The sequence below is a fragment of the Spinacia oleracea genome, chromosome 4, assembly GCF_020520425.1.
Source record: "Spinacia oleracea cultivar Varoflay chromosome 4, BTI_SOV_V1, whole genome shotgun sequence".
Classification (NCBI taxonomy): domain Eukaryota; kingdom Viridiplantae; phylum Streptophyta; class Magnoliopsida; order Caryophyllales; family Amaranthaceae; genus Spinacia; species Spinacia oleracea.
Genome location: NC_079490.1, coordinates 153843319 through 153863092, shown reverse-complemented (window position 1 = coordinate 153863092; position 19774 = coordinate 153843319). Strand labels below are relative to the sequence as shown.

At 35.7% G+C, this 19774-nt stretch overlaps 2 protein-coding genes across 3 annotated transcripts; one reads left to right on the top strand and one right to left on the bottom strand.

Annotated features, from left to right (window-relative positions):
• Nucleotides 1-2318: 2318 nt before the first annotated feature.
• Nucleotides 2319-9035, top strand: LOC130460059 (uncharacterized). 2 transcript variants are annotated; one of them, XM_056827713.1, is made up of 3 exons: nt 2319-3121; nt 3946-4111; nt 8248-9035. In XM_056827713.1, exons 1-2 carry the CDS (start codon nt 2816-2818, stop codon nt 4105-4107), a joined length of 468 nt encoding a protein of 155 aa, XP_056683691.1. In that variant the 5' UTR covers nt 2319-2815; the 3' UTR covers nt 4108-4111; nt 8248-9035. The 2 variants fall into 2 exon arrangements, with proteins under 2 accessions (XP_056683691.1, XP_056683690.1); XM_056827712.1 differs by having other exon boundaries at nt 2324-3121; nt 8245-9035.
• Nucleotides 9036-11925: 2890 nt separating this feature from the next.
• On the bottom strand, nt 11926-15596 carry LOC130460058 (uncharacterized). Its single transcript, XM_056827711.1, has 2 exons — nt 12221-15596; nt 11926-12130 (listed from the first exon to the last, which is right to left on the bottom strand). Exons 1-2 carry the CDS (start codon nt 14846-14848, stop codon nt 11927-11929), a joined length of 2832 nt encoding a protein of 943 aa, XP_056683689.1. The 5' UTR covers nt 14849-15596; the 3' UTR covers nt 11926.
• Between the last annotated feature and the right edge of the window lie 4178 nt (nt 15597-19774).

The window sequence follows — 19774 nt, the reverse complement described above, 5'->3', positions numbered from 1 at the left end:
ATAGTTACACTTACGAGTTGAGTAGTAATGATTTTCAAACAAATTTGTATTAACTAAAATAAATTTAATCTTAACTAAACTTAGAAACATGTAACTAAAACTTCAAAAGCATAACTAAAACTCATAAAATCTTAACTAAAATTTATGAAATCTTAACTAAAACTCAAATTGTTTTACTGAAACTCAAAGGCACGTAAGTAAATCTTCAGAAATCATAACTAAAACTCAGTAAACCTTAATTAAAACTCCTGAAATCTTAACTAAAACTCAAAAAATTAACTATAACTCAAAAATATGTAACTAAATTTTTTGAATAAACCCCGAAAAATCTTAACTAGTACTTCAAAATCATCACTAAAATTTCTGAAATCTTAACTAAGATTTCTTAAATCATAACTAAAACCTAGAAAATCTCAACTAAAATTTATGATATCATAACTAAAACTCAGAAAACCTTTACGAAAACTTCTGACATCATAACTAAAGTTCAGAAACTCTTAACTGAAACTCGAACACTCATAAAACCTTAACTAGCAAATTAAATATTTACTAGCTACCTCTGTGTCAAAATGATCTTTAATATTTTCGTTTTAGTCTGTTTTATAATGTTCTTACATTGTGTTATATTTACCTTTTGGATATGAAAATTTAATACCTTACTCCTCTTATTCCACAACATTTACAATATTTTCTTTCAATTTTTCTCACTTTATTCATTTTTTACTTATATGCACCCACATTTTTACACATCTCTCTTACATTATCTATATTTTTATTATATTTATCCATCTTTTTGCACATTCTCTATTTTTGTCTTAAAGTACAAATAGTAACTGTAAACAAAATATTGAAACATAGATATTAATTATCTCTCTCTTAAGTTATTGTTTAGAAACTAAAGCGAAAGAACGGGGTAGAACATTAAATTCTACTTCAGAAAATTTGTCAGTTACTACCTAGCTTATTCATGATTTTGTGAATTACTACCTACATCTTTAAAAGTTGTCATTAGTAACCTACATCTTCAACCATTGATGTCAATTACTACCTAGTTAGCTTTTAATCTATTTTTTATCTAATTAATGAACTAATTATATATTATCAACCTAATTATATGTTAATTATTTTAATTAATAAAAAAATTAAAACCACTTAAAACTTAAAAATACCCACATACTACCAAAAATTTACCCCACCCGAAACTATAAAAAAATAATTATTTTGCTAATATGTTCATCCTCTCTTCGTACTATTCATCATCTCCTTCTTCATTGAGACAATTGACGCTACTCTGCTCTTCGATTCATCTCTTCAATTCTACTCAATTTCTTCCCTTTTGCTCTACTGTTCTTCTCTTCAATTCTACTCAATTTCTTCCTTTTTACTCTACGGTTCTTCTCCCAGTCCTTTAACATTTTCTCTTTCATCGAGACCAAGTTTTTGTTCTTGCTCGTTCTACAGGTACTACCTTGCTTCGTTCTCCGGCGAATAACATTTCCTGGACACCAATTTCGTCAAGGCATGCCCAATTTTCTGCTATTGTTAATTTCGTAAATTAGGGTTCTAATTTCAATTAAATTGGGGGTTTTGAGAAAGTTTAGGGGTTTTATGTATTTTGGCCAATTAAGGTACAGACTACAGAGTGGTATGCTTAATTAAGGGGACTATTTTTTTAGCCTATATAGAGATTGAAGAGCATACATTTTTTCAGCTTCATTTGAGGAAGGAGGAGTACGAGAACACAGTGACTTTTTTATTAACAATTTTTGGGTTGGGTAAACTTTTTAGTAATATGTGGGGTATAGTTTTTATTTATTATTAAAATAATTAATATGATTAGGGCGATATTATATAATTAGTTGACTAAATAGAAGAAAATTAGATTAAATGATACCTAGGTAGTAATTGGCATTAGTTGTCCAATATATAGGTAGTAATTGGCATTAATTGTCCAATATATAGGTAGTAATTGACAAATTTTAAAGATAGGTAGTAATTCACAAACTCACAAACTAGTTAGGTAGTAATTGACAAATTTTCCTTCTACTTCGTATGAAATAGAGGGATCAGAAGCACAATAGGCCCGTTAGTTATAGTTTTTGTTATTAGTTTTCTGTTTTTTACAAAATTGATAATCAAAACATGAAACTTCAAAAAATAGTTTTCAGTTTTTTATAGTTAATTTTCAAAACCAACATGATTACTAATAAATATTATTATTTTTTAGTTTATAGTTTAATCTTAAATTATACTCCGTATTATACTGAACTAACCCTAATTACTACTCCCTCCATTCCTTTTTGTTCTTCCCATTTCCTTTTTTAGCATTTCTTTTTGTTCTTCCCCTACTGAATCTTTACTATTTTTGGCCATAGTTTTTTTACCAATTTACCCTAAGATTCCCCAATATTTACAAAAAATACCCTAAGATTCTACCATTTCCCACCCACTTTTACCCCACCCACCTTATTTAATTATTTAACCTAACCCTACCCCCCCTCCCTTTATTACCCATCCCTATCTCACAATCCCTCCCTCACCTCTCATTCTGATTTCTCTCTCTCACCTCTTCGGATCTCTCTCTCTCTCTTATTTCACTCTCTCTCTCTCTTAAAATTCCTCCCCTGTTCTTGAGAAAACCCTAGGTTTTCCGCCTCTGATCTGGGTTTTCCTCTCCAAATCTCGCAAATCTGAAACGTTTTCGCCGAAAAACGTTCATAAAAATTACTCGGAATCATTTTCCGATCAGATCCCCTCTATTTTTGTCCCCTTTTTGGTCCCTAATCGTCGCTGATCTCTGTTTTTCTCGTACTTTATGGGTTCTTCTTTGTCTAGAACGCGAGGTGATTCTGGGGTGGGAACTTCTGGTCAAAGAATCCCCGATTCCAACTGTGATTGGGGATCCAAGTGCAACTGTCCCAATAACGAGCATTCCTACTCCGCCGAATATAAAAACAATCTGTATTTGGCCCAAAAAGAAAATACGAGTACTCGAAACTATTTGGAAGAATGGTTTCGGAAGAGGGAAGTGGAGCCAGGAGAGGAGGTTGAGTCAAAATATGACGATCGGAAACCCACTCCCTCAGATCTGCGTTTTTTCGGTGAAGGAGATTCCGATGAGGTATTAATTTTGATTTTTTGCGATTTATTTAGGGTTATTGATGTCGGTTTTATTAAAATGGTTTGATGAATGTTTGCATGTCTAAAAAAGTGGGATTTGATAAATGTTTGATTTATTTGGAGTATTGTTCATTAAAGTCGGATTATTTTCTGGAGTAGTTGCTCTGATTTCCCATTGCATGTGTTAAAAATGCAGATCTGGTATTATTTCGAATTTTTTGGGAATTTTTTGGAGATTTGTTGGATTCATTCGGGCTTTTTATGTTATTCTTTGCTCTGTTTTCTCATTGCATGTTGTTAAAATTGAGTTCTGATTTTATTTTGTGCTCTGTTTTTTCATTGCATGTTGTTAAAATTGAGTTATGATTTTATTTTGTGCTCTGTTTTTTCATTGCATGTTGTTAAAATTGAGTTGTTTGATTTTATTTTGTGCTCTGTTTTTTCATTGCATGTTGTTAAAATTGAGTTCTGATTTTATTTGGAGCTATTTGGAAATTATTTGAAGAAAATCGGAATATTCATGTGTTTTGTTGATCTGTTTTCCCATTGCATGTGGTTAAAAATGGGATCTGGATGTATTTGGGATATTATTTCACATTTTTTGGGTAAAAATGGGATCTGGATGTATTCGGAAAATTAGTTGGATTATAATGGAATTATTGTGTGATTTGCTTTCATTTATCTCATTGCATGTGGTAACCATGGTGATCTGAAATTATTTGGAACTTTATTTTGAGTTGTTTGATTAAATCTGATTTTAATTCATGGTCCCCTGTTATTTTATGATGGCACTAATCATGTTGTTTGTCCCCTATTGATTGCAAGGAACCAAGTGGGTCTGATTCATTTGATCTGGTGTATGTTGGAGAGTGTGAAAATGAGAATGGTGATGCTGTTGGGTCTCCAGGACAACTTTCATCTGGTTATCCCTCCTCAAAGAAAGGAGAAAAGGGAAAAAAATCGGCTTCAGCATCTGATGATGCTTAGATAAGTCTGTCTCCTTTCTCCCTTTTTTCATTTTATTGAATGCTGGCTAGCTGTGGAGTCATAAGGTGGATGCCAACAACTGTGATCTGTTGTTGGCCAGGGGTGTTGTTGTTTGGATGATGATGTTGTGATTAGTTGTATGGATGTTGATGTTAGATAATGATGTTATGATATTGATATTGATAATGATGATTGGATGATGGTGTTTCCATATGGTTATGAAATTTTGTGGAATGTTGTCTGTGTGATGAACATGATTTGATGGCTTAATGTCCCCTGTTTTATGGTATGTTTTGTGTATGATAAATATGATGCTTTGGTGAGTATGAGATTTGATCAGTATAACTATGTTTTGGATTAGTAAAGGCATGAAATGAATATAATTTGGGGATAGGGTTTGAGTTATTTCAGTCCTCTCAGTGTGGCCTGGTGTTGAATGCTTAATGTCCAAGCATGTCCCTTTAGGATACAATAATGTCCCTTTATTTATTGTGATCGATGATGAGTCTTTTTTTTGCTGAGGAACAAGTCCAACTAACCACAAATGCTCGTGCTGCCATTAGTATCAGTAATGATATTTCTCGGGCGCTAAGTGTTTGTGGTTTGGAGTTGTTTTAATGATGCTTGGGGACATTCTGAGATCAATATTAGGAGGTTTGTGATCTTCAATGATGTTAGTGTTGATATTCTGAGATCTTTGTTTTGATAATTGTCCTTTAACTTCTTTTGTCGAACGGAGTGAATGTCATTTCACACAATGGAATGTGAATATCAATCATTCCGTTCGGCAGAAGAATGTTAAAGATATGATAGTATTGAAACTACTTGATCAATGATGTGTGTCAATATGTCTGAGAAATGAAACCCTATATGTTAATGATCTGTTTAATGCTTCATGTCCCATGAATCAGTGGAGGTCTGTGATGAGTCTTTCATTTGATGAGGTTCAAACCCTATGCTTTGATCAGTTCATGGTGATCTGATGCATTGTTGATTGTTATTGTTATGCTTGATCTGTGATGAGTCTTTCATTTGCTGAGACTCAAACCCAATGTTCCAATAACACTTGTGTACCATTAGCATCATTGATGCTCTTCCGGAGCTAAGTGTTAGGGGATAGGGTTTGTGTCAATGATGCTTGGGGACATTCTGAGATCTTATGTCAGGTTAGACAGGAGAGGCAATTCATGTCTTGCAAAACATGTATAATGTGTTTCTGATATTCAATGATGTTAGTGTTGATATTCTGAGATCTTTGTTTTGATAATTGTCCTTTAACTTCTTTTGTCGAACGGAGTGAATGTCATTTCACACAATGGAATGTGAATATCAATCATTCCATTCGGCAGAAGAATGTTAAAGATATGATAGTATTGAAACTACTTGATCAATGATGTGTGTCAATATGTCTGAGAAATGAAACCCTACATGTTAATGATCTGTTTAATGCTTCATGTCCCATGAATCAGTGGAGGTCTGTGATGAGTCTTTCATTTGATGAGGTTCAAACCCTATGCTTTGATCAGTTCATGGTGATCTGATGCATTGTTGATTGTTATTGTTATGCTTGATCTGTGATGAGTCTTTCATTTGCTGAGACTCAAACCCAATGTTCCAATAACACTTGTGTACCATTAGCATCATTGATGCTCTTCCGGAGCTAAGTGTTAGGGGATAGGGTTTGTGTCAATGATGCTTGGGGACATTCTGAGATCTTATGTCAGGTTAGACAGGAGAGGCAATTCATGTATTGCAAAACATGTATAATGTGTTTCTGATATTCAATGATGTTAGTGTTTCTGATCTGTGATGTATGTGTTGATAACCTGAGATATTTGATTCTAAACATGTCCCTCACCACCAATCACCAAAGGGAATACAGATCATGTCACATCATTGATTGATCTAGTATCCCCTTTGGTGAATTGGTGGTGAGGTTGTAAATCATTTAGAAACAAATCTGTCAATGATGTAAAACAACTTAACTGAGAGTCAATGATGTTGCCTTGTTCATTGCTTCCTTGTTTTTGCTGCTTTGTTCTTGTTTCCTTACCATTACATCTTTTGGCACATCGGCATCCAATGGGGAAGAATTTCCATCTGAAAATGATGTGATATGCATTCTTTCCATTTGGATGCCGATGTGCTTAGAGATGTGATGTGAAGAAGTTTTTGTACTTATGCCTTGTGATCTGTGATGAGTCTTCATTTTATGAGTGTCAAACCCTTTGTTTTTCAATCAAACTCATGCACCATTAGCATCCATGATGTTTTTCAGGAGCTAAGTTTAATTGGAAAGGGTTTGATTCAATGATTTTTGGGGACATTCTGAGATATTTATGAATCTTTGTTTATGTGAGGCATATTCCATGTGTTATCAATGATGAATTGATTGTTTTTGTCAAAATTACATCTTTTGACGCATCGGTTTCAAAATGGGAATAATTTCCATCTGAAAATGATGTGATATTATTATTTATTTCCATTTTGAAGCCGATGTGTTTAGAGTTGTGATATTGCAAATGCTGCCTTGTTCTTAAGAACCCAATGCTGCCTTGTTTATAGTGTTGCCAATGCTGCCTTACCTCTTGTGCCTTGTACTTTTTCTGCCAATGCTGCCTTGTTCTTGTTATGTACTCATTTGATGTTTATTGCCTTGCCTTGATTACTCTACATTGATGTGAATAAGAATGATGGAAAAAAAACTTTACTAAACTTAAACATGAGATTCATTCATTGATGCTTCCAAAAGATATGCTTACAAAATGTTTTGCCTACATGTTATGCTTGCATTTAAGCTTACAAAAGTGACACATTGGTTTTACTTGTCAATTTAAAAACATGTCCCCAAAACACAAAAAGTTATCTAATTGTTTTCACCTTGCTTCACTGGTTTGCTTTCCATTCATCATAGAGTTGCATGCATTCATTAACTGCCCATATAGGTGCCTTGACTTGCTCTGGCAGTCTGCCTTCATCTTCTAAAATCTTCTTCTTGTTGTGTGGAAGTTGGTAATCATTGTTGCCTTTGTGTTTTAGAATCTCATTAGAAACAAACTGTAATGTCATCCACACATTAGACAATGTCTTAGGATGCAACTCATTAAAAGAATCATACACTGCTCCACTTAAGTCCTCCACAGTTTTAGGCATTTTCTTGTGCATAAGTGATTGTATTGACCTGAAAAATCCCAAGTCCAAGATGTTGCAATCTGGACTGTTTGCTGGCTGTTGAGTCAACACAAAAGTGAACCCATCTTGTTTGTAGTGTAGTTGCCATTCAGGATCATTTTGCAATATATGTGCCTTTGCATTATCTTGAATGATATAGATGACCTTTTCCCCTTCATGTGGTGGCCACTTTGCCTTGATTGCTGGAATTAGCATGTTGATCATCATTGCCCTTGTTTCAATTTGATTCACAGACTTCACTGGCTTTGTTTCAATGGTCCCCTTTACTCTGTTTTTTGATGTCCTCTTGGCTGCAACTGCATTTGTGAATGGAAATATGCCTATTTTACCATCAAATTCACAATTCCCATTTTCACCCCACCTTGGTCTGGCTACTGCTGCCATGAACATGAATTTTGGTATCTTGGTTCTTGAACTTGCACTTCTATGTGGATAGGGTTCATTGTTTGCAAGATAAACTCTCTGGTTTTTTTGAGTCAAATAAAACCACTTCTCATCAATATGAATGAAGTCATACATGCTGTAATAAGTTGGTTCCTGTGGTATAGTGTAATCCATTATTAGTCTGAGTACCCACCTCATCCTTGCCATTTTGCATGCATCTGAAATGCCTGGATGCAAGGGACTTGAGTGTGGCTTAATAATTTTCCTCTTGATGAGCCTCCATACTGTTGTTGGTCCCAAATTGAGCATTCTTGCAAGATCTACAATGCATGTTCTGTCCCCCATGGCTATTTGTGCAATAGAGTCATATGTGACTTGAACCTTTTTCCTGCCACACTTGTGATACTTACTTTCCACCACATATGAATTCATTGCTGCCTTCTGCTTCTTTGCTTTGTCCCATATTGACCCTATGGTTTTTCTGTTGTAATCAAATTCTATGGCTGCATCCCTTATTGTCCCAAACAAAAGAGTTTCTGAATCTGGAATTTTTCTATTCAGCAGGTACACCAAAATTTCAAGCCTCAATTCATTATTTATTCTAGGAGTCCTAGGCTTATGATGATCTGTTCTGGGTGTTGCTGTTTGATGATGAATTGGTGATGCATTTTCTGATGGTGGTGGAAAGTTCAAATCAAAAAGAAATGGTACCTCTTGAAAGTTGGTAGTTTGCTGGTGCCCTTCCCCTTCTACTTCTGGTACTTGCTGTACATATTCAGTGCTGTTTGGTACATCTTCATTAAACCCAATGTCCCCAAAATCAGCAGCAGTATTTTGAGAAGCTTGTACCAAGTCAGCAGCATCATCACCTACCTCTGAGTCAGAATCGGAGTTAATGCCATCGCCTTCATCATCAGAAAATCCGAGGAAATCGTCATCCTCTTGATCTGAAGCCATTAAGTCCCCTGTTTTTTTGCTATTTAATGCTGAATTGAGGAAGAAATTTTGGTGTTTTGCTTGTATTTATTGAACTTGGTAAAAGTCAGATTTTGGTCTTTTGTGGGGGGAAAGTGACCCTATTTATAAAGGGAATTCACTATGTCAACCCCTCAAAAATTTGGAGGGAAATTAAAAATCCCCTGTTTTTTTATTTGGGGGGAAAATTTGGAGGGAAAACTGAAATCAATTGTTTGGGCTTAATTTCCAGCCAAAAAAAACGTGAGTCATTGTATGATTAAATCTGATTGGTCCATGTAACAGCTGATGGGTCCCATACCCCATGTGACTGAATTTTTTTTCTGATTTCTTTCATTACTTTAATAAAATATCTACTTTTCTCCCTATTAATTAAATACTTTCTCTCTCTTTACTTTATTCAATTTCTTACACCCAATCATTATTCTTACACCCAATCATTACTCATATCCCAATACAAACCAAGATTCAGTTTTCTTAAACCACACCCAACATTCTTTAGGGGAAGAACAAAAGGGAATGGAGGGAGTATAAAACGGTTTCCCAATTCAAAGTTCGGTTGGGAACAAAAGAAAATCCTAATTTAATGCTGTCCTCTTCTAGTGTACAAAACTATCGCCATATGACTTTTTTAAGCTTTGGGCAATCTGGGCAGAGAGCAATAAATATGTTAACGGTTAGTACTAGTGGTGTGGTGGTCACTATCTCAAAACAATAGCATGTTCGCATGAAGAACCGACCATGGTGTTAGATAAAGTTGATACTTTATCCGTATTTAATTAAAAGAAATATTATGATCACTAAGATACTAGGTCGTTTTAAGAGAGTGGGTTGAATTTAATAAAATAAGATAAAAGTGGAGTAGTGAGGTAAATTATTTATTTGTAGTAAAAAAGGTGATGTGAATAAATGTGAAGACCACAAAAAGAAGATAAATATTAATATAATTGGAATTAGAGATCATGACATGCCAAAAAAAAAATTGTATTTTTTAATTATATACGGTTGGTTATAGAAAGTATATCTTTTAATTAAATACAGCGAGAGTATGTATATTTAGACGGTCAATAGTTGTCGCATCAAATGTCATGCTACCTCCGTTATAAAATGATCTTTACGGTTACTATTTACACAAATATTAAGACAAATAGGAAAAAAGTTTAAAAATGTGGTTTAATATAATATAATATGGATAAAGTAAGTAGAATGTAAAAGATGGGTGGATGTAAAGAAAAAGAATGAATGAAGTAAGAGAAAGTGAGTGGAAAGTTATAATTTTGTGGGACAAGATACTAAATTTTCATGTCCAATAATAGAATAGGAATAATTGATTCTAATAATCTAACATTTGGGCATTTCTCTTTTATTAATCCCACATTCGATATTTTTTTTTAATAATCCAACATTTTGGACCTACTCTCTTTTAATGCTCCCTTATGACCGTCCACCTAAAGAACTGGTTAATTTTTTAATTACTCATTATATTCACCCCCATAAGCTCACTCACGAACAATTATACACCACCTAGTCGTCGGATCATTAAAGGAGAGGCGTATGTCGGCTTGAAAAAAAGCAAAGGAGGAAAAGGGGAAAAACCCTTTTAAAAATATTAGATAAATAAGAGAGTGACACGTGTTGAGGTAACATGCTACAACGGCTTGGTTATCTGTTAGGACCATTAAAAGAGAATAGATCCAAAAGATTGGAGTATTGGGAAAAAATCCATATGCAGGATTAATAAAAGAAAACCGGTCAAAGATAAGATTATTAAAATCCATTTTTCCAATAGAATAAAGCAAATTGTAAATAATATTTTAAAACGGAATAAAACGAAAAGTGAAAAGATAATTTTAAACAAATGTAGTAGTTTATAACCATGATGCAATGCATAATAATCAATCATAACCGGTTACGCCGCATAATTGTTTCCCAAGTCCATAGTTCCTAAACCAAATTCTTATTCATCCATGAACAATTTCTTATTCATATTTTGTTGTTGTTTCCGTGTAGGCCTTGAGACCAATATATTAACAGCAAACTAGTTTTTGAGACCAATATATTAACAGCAAACTAGTTTTGATCCCGTGTCATACACAACTTTTGTTATGTTTTAAAAGTAATTTTAATTTTCAATTAAAAAAAAAAAAAACAAAGGCAAACAAATCATAACCCAACTTTCTCAAACTCATTCTTCAATTATATATAAATTAAACAACTTATTAAAGTTATACTTTCAATAAGGAGTAAATAGATCTGCAGGTCCCTAAACTTTGCCAAAAGGAGCAGTTAGGTCCCTCAAGTTTCAAAAGGAGCATTTAGGTCCCTGCGTTTGGATGGAATCCGCTGCTTTTTGTTTTCCGTCACTAACGTCCGTTAAAATGCATTTAAATTAAAAGGAAACTAAATAAAAGGCACTAAACGACAAAAAAACAGTTACATTTACCATTTACCAATAATTAAATAAAGGGAAATTCATTTCAGTTAGCTTTTTACAAAAATATAGCCGTTAAGGCTCTCAAAAAACAGAGTATTTAACATTCCATGCACATCAAAACAACAACAAAACACTTAAAAAAAAAAATTCTTTCTTCTCCATCTTCTGCTCTGTGTTTTTTCTCTGTTGCTCCACCATAGCTGACTCTTCTCAACATAAAAAGGTATTTTTCTGCCATTTTTTTGTAAATCTTAAGTTAGCTTATTTTAACAATAATTAAACATATTTAGGAATATATTATTAAAACGTAATTTATTTGCAGAATGATGAACAGGGCTATCTCTTTGTTCAACAATGGTGATAATGAACACCCTAAGAGGTGCTACTGTGGATTCACAGTATCCATTCAAAAGGCATGGACAAAAGAAAATCCTGGAAGGAGGTTCATTGCTTGTCCAGATTATGATGTTGAAACAAACAGAAGGGGTTGCATTTTTTTTAGATGGATTGATGAACAAGAACCAACAACTTGGCAAACAATTGTCATACTAGGGTTAATGCAAGATAAACAAAGCCTTGCTGCTGAAGTTGATAGTTTTAGGACAAAACTTAGTGAAGCTAACAATTATGCAAGGAAGAGGGAGGCAGACTATGTGATGAGCAAGATGAGAAGACCTATTAGTGTGAAATGTGAAGTGTGGGTTGTAATCCTAGTGGTTCTGTTTTTTTTTTATCTGGTTTGTTTTAAGTTAAGTGGGTTAAGTGGGTAGGTAAAATGTAATGATCTGCACTAATGAAATGTAATGAAGACTTTAAATTCAATAAAATCTAACCTCATGGTCTTTTTTCTAATCTTCTAGCCATTGCAAGATCCTGCAATGCTTGGCTTGATATTGTGTGTCCTTGACTTGGTTGAGTCTGTGACAATGGGAAGTCATGTGCAGGGAAGGAGTAGATGGTTTGCTCACCCCCATGATCAGAATAGAAAGCTGCAGGAGGTCTTTGCCTCTGTGGTGTGGGGAAGTGTTGTGATATAGGCTGCATTAATTAAAACAAATTAGGAACAAGTTGGCTTCAGTACAGTAAAGTAACATGTAAGAAAGAATTTGAGTATATTGAATGACTTACAGTAGCTATTCTTTGATACCCATTTGGGTAGGTATAAATACCCACACCCCTATTGTGCATTGGTATAGCTGAACTGGTTCTTGGGTGTTGTTGCTGTGGTGTGGTCTGCTCTGCAGTAGCATGATTGTTGATGTGTTGTTGTTGCTTAGGGGCATTCTTGCAACCCCTTTTGTTGTGGCCTATCACACCACATAAGCTGCATTTCATAGAACAACCTGTTCTCTTCAGCTTACCAGATGCAGTTACCTCTCCAACACCATATCTCCTCTTTGTTTTAGGTCTTCCATTGACCTTTTTCACCTTTGGAGCCACAACAATGCTATCAGAAGTAGGCCACTCTTGAGGACCATTTAAAGGCTCTAACAAAAATTCATATGCCTTCATGTAGGTCTGTTTGCAGAAATATGCATTGACATATTGTTCTGGGTGGTCTACTTTATTCCATATAGCAACAATTGCATGTTTGCATGGAATCCCACTCACCTGCCATGCATTGCAACTGCAAGTATGTTGGTTCAGATCCACCACATACTTAACCTGTGTTGCACCTTCTCTTACTCCATAGAAAAACCCACCATCCCAGTATGCATTCCAACCCCTAGCCCAAATTTTGTGTTTCTCTAACTGAATTTGGATCCTAGGACACAACATTATCTCCTTTTTCCCAATGAAATCTCTTTTCTTATGCAGTCTTTCCATCAAACCCTCTCTGATATCTTCCAACATGGTAATAATAGGCTTGTGCCTTGCACTCAAGATGTATGCATTAAACACCTCACTCATGTTGTTGTCTACACTGTCACAACAAGATAATGGAGTGTAGAATGCCCTACACCATTTCTTGTAGTTCCTTTTCAGTAGGTCTTCAGCAGCTTCATGTGAAATACCCCTCATTACTTCAATGTTTTCATTGAAGTGATTTACTGTGTTGCTTTTTGCAATAGTCCAAAATTGTTTTCTGTACTCTAAACCACCTCCAAACACTCCCCTAAAGTTACAGTACACATGCCTTGCACACACCCTACTTTCAGCTTGTGGAAACACATTTGACACAGCAGCAAGTAAACCCTTTTGTTGGTCAGACATGAAAGTGTACCCTGCTCCTTCACTAGTGCCTAAATCAGTAGCTAGAAGTTCTAGAAACCAACTCCATGTGTCAGTGCTCTCAACCTCACAAACAGCCCAAGCCAAAGGGAACATTTGATTGTTTCCATCCCTCCCTACTGCTACTAACAATTGACCCCCAAATGGTCCCTTTAAGAAACATCCATCAAGTGATATGAAAGGTCTGCATCCTGCCAAGAACCCTTTCCTAAGTGCCTCAAAACACAAATACAGTCTGTCAAACACATTTGCATCCAACTTCAACTTCACTGTGTTCCCTGGATTGCTTCTTAGTATCTCAGCTGCATACCTTGGGAGTAATGCATACTGCTCTTTGTATTCACCAACAATGAGTGCTTGACCCCTTCTCCTAGCCCTGGCAGCCTTGTCTTTGCTCACCCTTATACCCTTTTCTAACCAAATGGTTTCCTGAATATCTTGCACTCTCATGTAAGGGTTAACCTTAAACAGATTCTGGTAGTGTTCTGCAATCCAATGTGAAGTCATCTTCTTAATGATAAGTGTCCTACCACAAGTGTGCTCACTGACAAATGTTTTCACTGTAAATGACCTTCTTCCTCTCTCCCATGAAGCCCAAATTCTCCATTTACAACCTTTATCTTTGTGCTCACACTCTGCACAAACCCTAGTGGAATCATTTTTAGAAAATGGAATGTTTCTTCCTTTATCAATTGAATAATCTATGATTGCTTTCCTAAATGTCTTTGGATTCTCAAACTGTTGCCCAACATAAAAAGTGGCTTCCCTCTCTTCAGTTTCAGTGTCGTTTTGCTTCTGTTTCCCTCTCCCCCTCTTATGGTGTTGTGGTGCAACTAAGTAACCAACATCATCCTCATCTTCTGACTCACTAGGGCTGTCTAAGTCACTGTATCCATCAAAGTCATCCCCCAAATTCAGACCACCTTCTACTTTACTTTCTGCTAGTTTTTTCAGCATTACTAACTCCTCAAAATAAGCCTTTTCCCTTCTCATATCATCAGATATCTTAGACCTAGCAGTGGCTAACTCATCATCATCTTCATCTGTACCCTCTGAATCATAATCAATTTCAGGTTGAGGCACATTTTGAGGTTGAATATGAGGTTCAGGTTGAGTTTCAGGTTGAGTTTCAGTTTGTTTGGGTGGGAGTACTGTAAAAGGTGGTTCCACATAATCAGAATTTAAGTCAACCACATCAGTATTCAACAACTCAAGGAAGCTACCTCTCCCTCCTCCCCCTCCTGCACTCCTGTTTAAGTTAAAGTTGTAGGTGGGTTTGATTTTATGTTCAATGTATATATGAATGCTTTTGTATTCAAAGAGTAAAGCTAAGAAAGGGTCACAAGTACTACTATCAAAACCTAAAAACCTAACCCCATTCTTGAATTCTTTCCTAGGGTCCCAGAAATGTACTTTCTCTATATCATTATAACCTAAACTATCCACTAATTCCTTAACATATTTGCCATCTGCATTCTCATGGATGTAATCAAAGACATCCACCCTCCCCCCACTATAAACCATATCACCTTGCACAACCCATTCACCACCATGATGCACATATATGCAAGGGTTCAAAGTCAAATCATCAACATCATCTGATCAAAGTTAAAACAATATCAATTAAAAGAACAAAACTTTAAGAAATCAAACCAAATGAAAGCTTGAATAACAACACAAGAGATAACAAAAGGAAACAGTTATCTTCATTCATTCATCATGATCATTCCATTTGAATTTACAAAAGGGTAGGCTTCAACCCTTACATTACAACCTCAATCCACTATTGAGGGAGAAGCCTACGGTTAAGTATAAACTACTGTCATAGCAGTGACAAATACCAAAAACCAACAGTTGTCACCTTCCACAAAAACCAACATTGCAATGACAGTAGTAATGTAATTGTCCTTGAAAATTAAAAATAAAAAAAGCTATAAACAAGCTGGATCAACAAAAGCTTGACAAAAGAGGGGCCACCACCAGCGCCACCACCACCCACCCTGCATGGCCTCCACCACCAGCTACTCCTCCTCTTCCTTGAAAAGGAGGGGGAAGCCGTCAAAGTAGACGGTCATGTCCTTGTCCAACCAGGCGTGGAAGTCACGACCATCATTGTCAATGATGTCCATGATGACCCACTCACGCAGCCATGCACGGTAGCATCCTTGAGGGTAGTGGTATGGGAGGCGGTACCGCAGCTTGGCCCACCGACGCCACTGCTTGCACACACTCTGCACAGCAGACTGCCCCTCCCAGTCCAGCCTGGTGAAGATCTGGGTGATTAGAATGTCTTGATGATGGCAAAGGGGGTGTGCCTCCCTTAAAGCATGGGCTCCTAAAGTCAAAGTAACGGCCAAAGTCAATAAAACAGTAAGTAAACCCTAATTATTATACGGAATCTAGATTAAAATACTTCTAAATTAAGAAACAATAGTTTAATCTAGATTAAAATAAACACCATTTTCAAGAAAATGCAAGCATCAATTCGAATTAATCAACTCTGTTTTTTATTTAAGTGAATCAAAAACAGTAAGTGAAACCCTAATTACTACAAAATCTAGTTTAAATTAATTCCAAATTAGGCAACAATTGTATAATTTAACATATTAAACACCATTTTCAAGAACATGCAAGCATCAATTCGAATTAAATATTGGAAAGTAAAAACGGACGAAACCCTAATTCCAACTTCAATTGATAAATTATGCGAAATCAGCCCACGATTGTTTAAATTAACATATAAAACACCACAATCAAGATAATGCATGCACCAATTTTGGGAAAAAGTTACTTAACAAAAAAGCCCTAATTTATCATGGCTCAACTGCAAACATTTATTGAAAAAACCGACAAATTGAATGAAAATACCTTCGTCCCATCTTGATATTCTTGTTCTCTTCCTGGTGAGACCTTCCCACTTGGAATCAGCAGTCCTCTTTCCTGATACGCAAGAACCCATTTTTGCAGAAAACTCAGAGTAACAACTTCAAATTCTCTTAAGTGTTTGAGTGAGTAAATGGCAAAAAGACAACTGAGAGTGAAAATGGGGGGGGACCATATAAATAGGAAGTGAAAAGGGGGGAAATAGGGTTGGGAACAGTAAAAAATTACCGCCAAAACATTATTAGGAAGGAACCAGAAAAAACGTGGGAAGTTGGAAGGTTTCCACGTGTACACATTGAAAAAGTAAGTTGAAAAGGCTAAGTAATTGGAAAACGCTTATTTTCATCAAAATCATCTGTTTTCAATCATTAATCTACGTGTATATTAATTCTCCTTTTATTTTAATAATTTTTAATATTATTAAATGCATTTTAACGGACGTTAGTGACGGAAAACAAAAAGCAGCGTTTTCCATCCATTTTGAGGGACCTAAATGCTCCTTTTGAAACTTGAGGGACCTAACTGTTCCTTTTGGCAAAGTTTAGGGACCTTCAGTACAGTTTACTCCTTTCAATAAGGGTTCAATTTATTTTTCCACAAATAGATTATCAATCCTTGGTAAAGTAACCCTACATTTTCTCTCTAGCCGAAACTAGGGTTTGCACAGGGTTTTGACCGGTGGAGTTTCTTCTCCAATCTCTTAATTAGTGATTTGTGAGATCCCTTGGTTTGATTTGATGACTGACCTTCTAATCCACGAGGTAACTTTCATCTCTGTGGCTTTTTGGAACTCGAATAGAGGGGTGGGTAATAGGGAGGAAATCCTTGAACAAGAACTTAATGGCCTGACCTTGACGGAGGAGGAGGAGGAGGAGGAGGAGATAGTTGATTGTGAGGATGCGGAGGATGAGGCTATAACTGAACAACTCTCGTTTTGTCTTGTTTGAAAACTTATAACCCTTAGCCCGTTCAGTGTCAAAGCATGCGCAATACGCTGAGAATTGCTTGGAGGTTGGGTAAGGGGATGATGGTTAGGGAGATATAAAATAATATTTTCATATTCCATTTTTTCGCGATGTCGGATAAGTTAAGGTGTTGGAGGATGGCCCTTGGTTCTTCAATGGAGCGCGACTTTTTTTAAAGGTAGAAGAGAGGGTTCAGCCGTCAATAATTGTGTATGAGTTGCTGAGGTGGTAGTGTAGGTGGAGGACGTACCCTTGAACAAACGAACAAAATCCATGGCCAAGTCTCTAGCGGAAAAAATGGGGACTTTTGTTGAATTTGATGAGACAGACCCGATAAGCTGGAGTAAATATATGAGGTTTAGGGTGGACGTGATGTTGGACAAACCCCTACATTGCTACATAAAATGGGTCAAGTTCAAGTACGAAAAATTGATGGACATATGTTATGCGTGTGAGAAGCTTGGACACAACGTACTATCAACAGTGTCTAAAGTACGATGATATAACCCCTATCCCCGAGTTACCATACGAATTGTGGCTGCGTGGTTTACCATTTACCAATTACCAATGAGGAGGAGATGAACTGTTGACTTTAAGAAGGAGGAGGAGATAAAGCTATGTCAGGAGTTCTAAGGTAGTTTTTCGCACTAGTAAAGCGAAGGAAAAACTGAATTTCGAAAAGAACATAAAGAAGCTGGGTTTTGAAGATGGAAGGGTGGTAGGAAAAGGTGTACTTATAGTGAATGAAAACCCTATAGAAGAGGAGGAGAGCTGGAGAGGGGCAGTAATGGAGTTGAGGCAGTGCTGGGGCCAACAAGTGATGCCCGTTTATTGAAGAGGGGGAGGAAAGAAACTGGCTCAAGCGAGATTAATTCATATGTCGTGGGGGCACCCTTATATGATGATACTCCTATGTATGACTCTTCTGCAACTGTTCATGATACTTCTTTTCCTAACACAGATGGGAAGTGTTGTGTCTGCAACCTATACTGTTTCAACGGCGGTGTTTGGCGGAGACTAGCCCCGTTGAACTCAATGAGTATCCTTAGCTACAATTATCGGGGACTTGGCAACCACCGAGCAGTTGGAAGGCTAAAAAAGTTGCTAAATTTTGAGCATCCCGACGTAGTCTTCTTAATGGAGACAAAAAGGAGTGCCTGTAGCACCCTAATAATTTCTTGCCTTTATAAAACCATTTTCCAACTTAAAGTAAATGAATTACTAAAATATTATCGCCACCATGATAACGGTTAAGGCTAGTACCAGAATTATGCAGCGGAAATATAGCTAACATTCAAAAAAAATTAATAATAGTTAATGGTCTCCATACAAGTTGGAACCATAACGAAGCAAAACCAAATCCATTAACTAATTAGTTTCAATAGTCTAGATTAACATAAAATAATAGAGTTTAGATGTAGGAGAAAACAACGCTCAAACACATCCCATGCTAGATAACTTCTCCCGCAAGTTATCTCTATAAACCAGCTTATTGAAAATATACTCCCTAACAACGCAAATGCAATGGTGGATCATCATAAGGTCATTAAGGCGACGGCCATGACCAAAAGACATGAATCACGAAGTCAGCGAAAGCTGAGTATGAACAAGCTAGAATGAAATCCTAGTACTAACATGCTTCACTCACAATAAATATTCCACATGCAAAAGCCATTTAATAAACAATTAATCATGAAGTTAAGACTCGACTCTTGACACGATCCTTGACTCATAGATTAATTAAGAATAAACTTCGAACGAGCCTAAAAGAAAATATCCATTAAAGGAAGGGTGTTGGGAGCCCACCAAACACCAAAATAAATAAAATAAATAACTCACTTGCCGGACCATACCGACGGAATTCTATCGTATAATAATAAAGAAATAAAATGAAACAACGTCTTGTATCATTAATAAAAGTGCAAACTCCTTGGTAAGATACTCCCCCCATTGTTCATACTCAAGGTATATACGTTCCAAGATTTTTGATGCTTGTTCTAATTGCACTTTACATTTATTAATATTTTCTAACAAGGTGAACTCAAGACACAACAACAAGACATTTGATAAACATGCAACCAAGCGATACTCCTTTTTAATCCATTATGACTTGTGATCAAACATACAAGACTCAAGTGATATTACTCTCATCGTTCCTTCTCAATATACTATTGAGATTCCACGACATGCCTGTTAACATATTAGACTCAAGTGATATTACTCCCATCGTTCTTTCTCAAATTAGCATATTACGCATATAAGATATGCATATTAGATGAATAAATTAAACAAAAGGTTTTGCATACATAAGGTGTACAATAAATTTATTGTACACTAACATAACTTTTACCCAATTTTCTCTAACTTTTATATTATTAAAAATAAAAGTTGATAGATAAATATTTTAAAGGGTTAATTGAATAGTTTTATATATTATTAGTAAGGACAAATTATTTTTTACCACCTAAAAAAATTAAAAAATTGTTTTTTACCACCTAAAAAAAATTAAATTGTATTTTACCACCTAATTTTTTTTTCAAAAGTTGGCTTTTACCACCTAATAACAGAAAAGTTAAATGTTGAGACTTTTTTCTCCTCGATA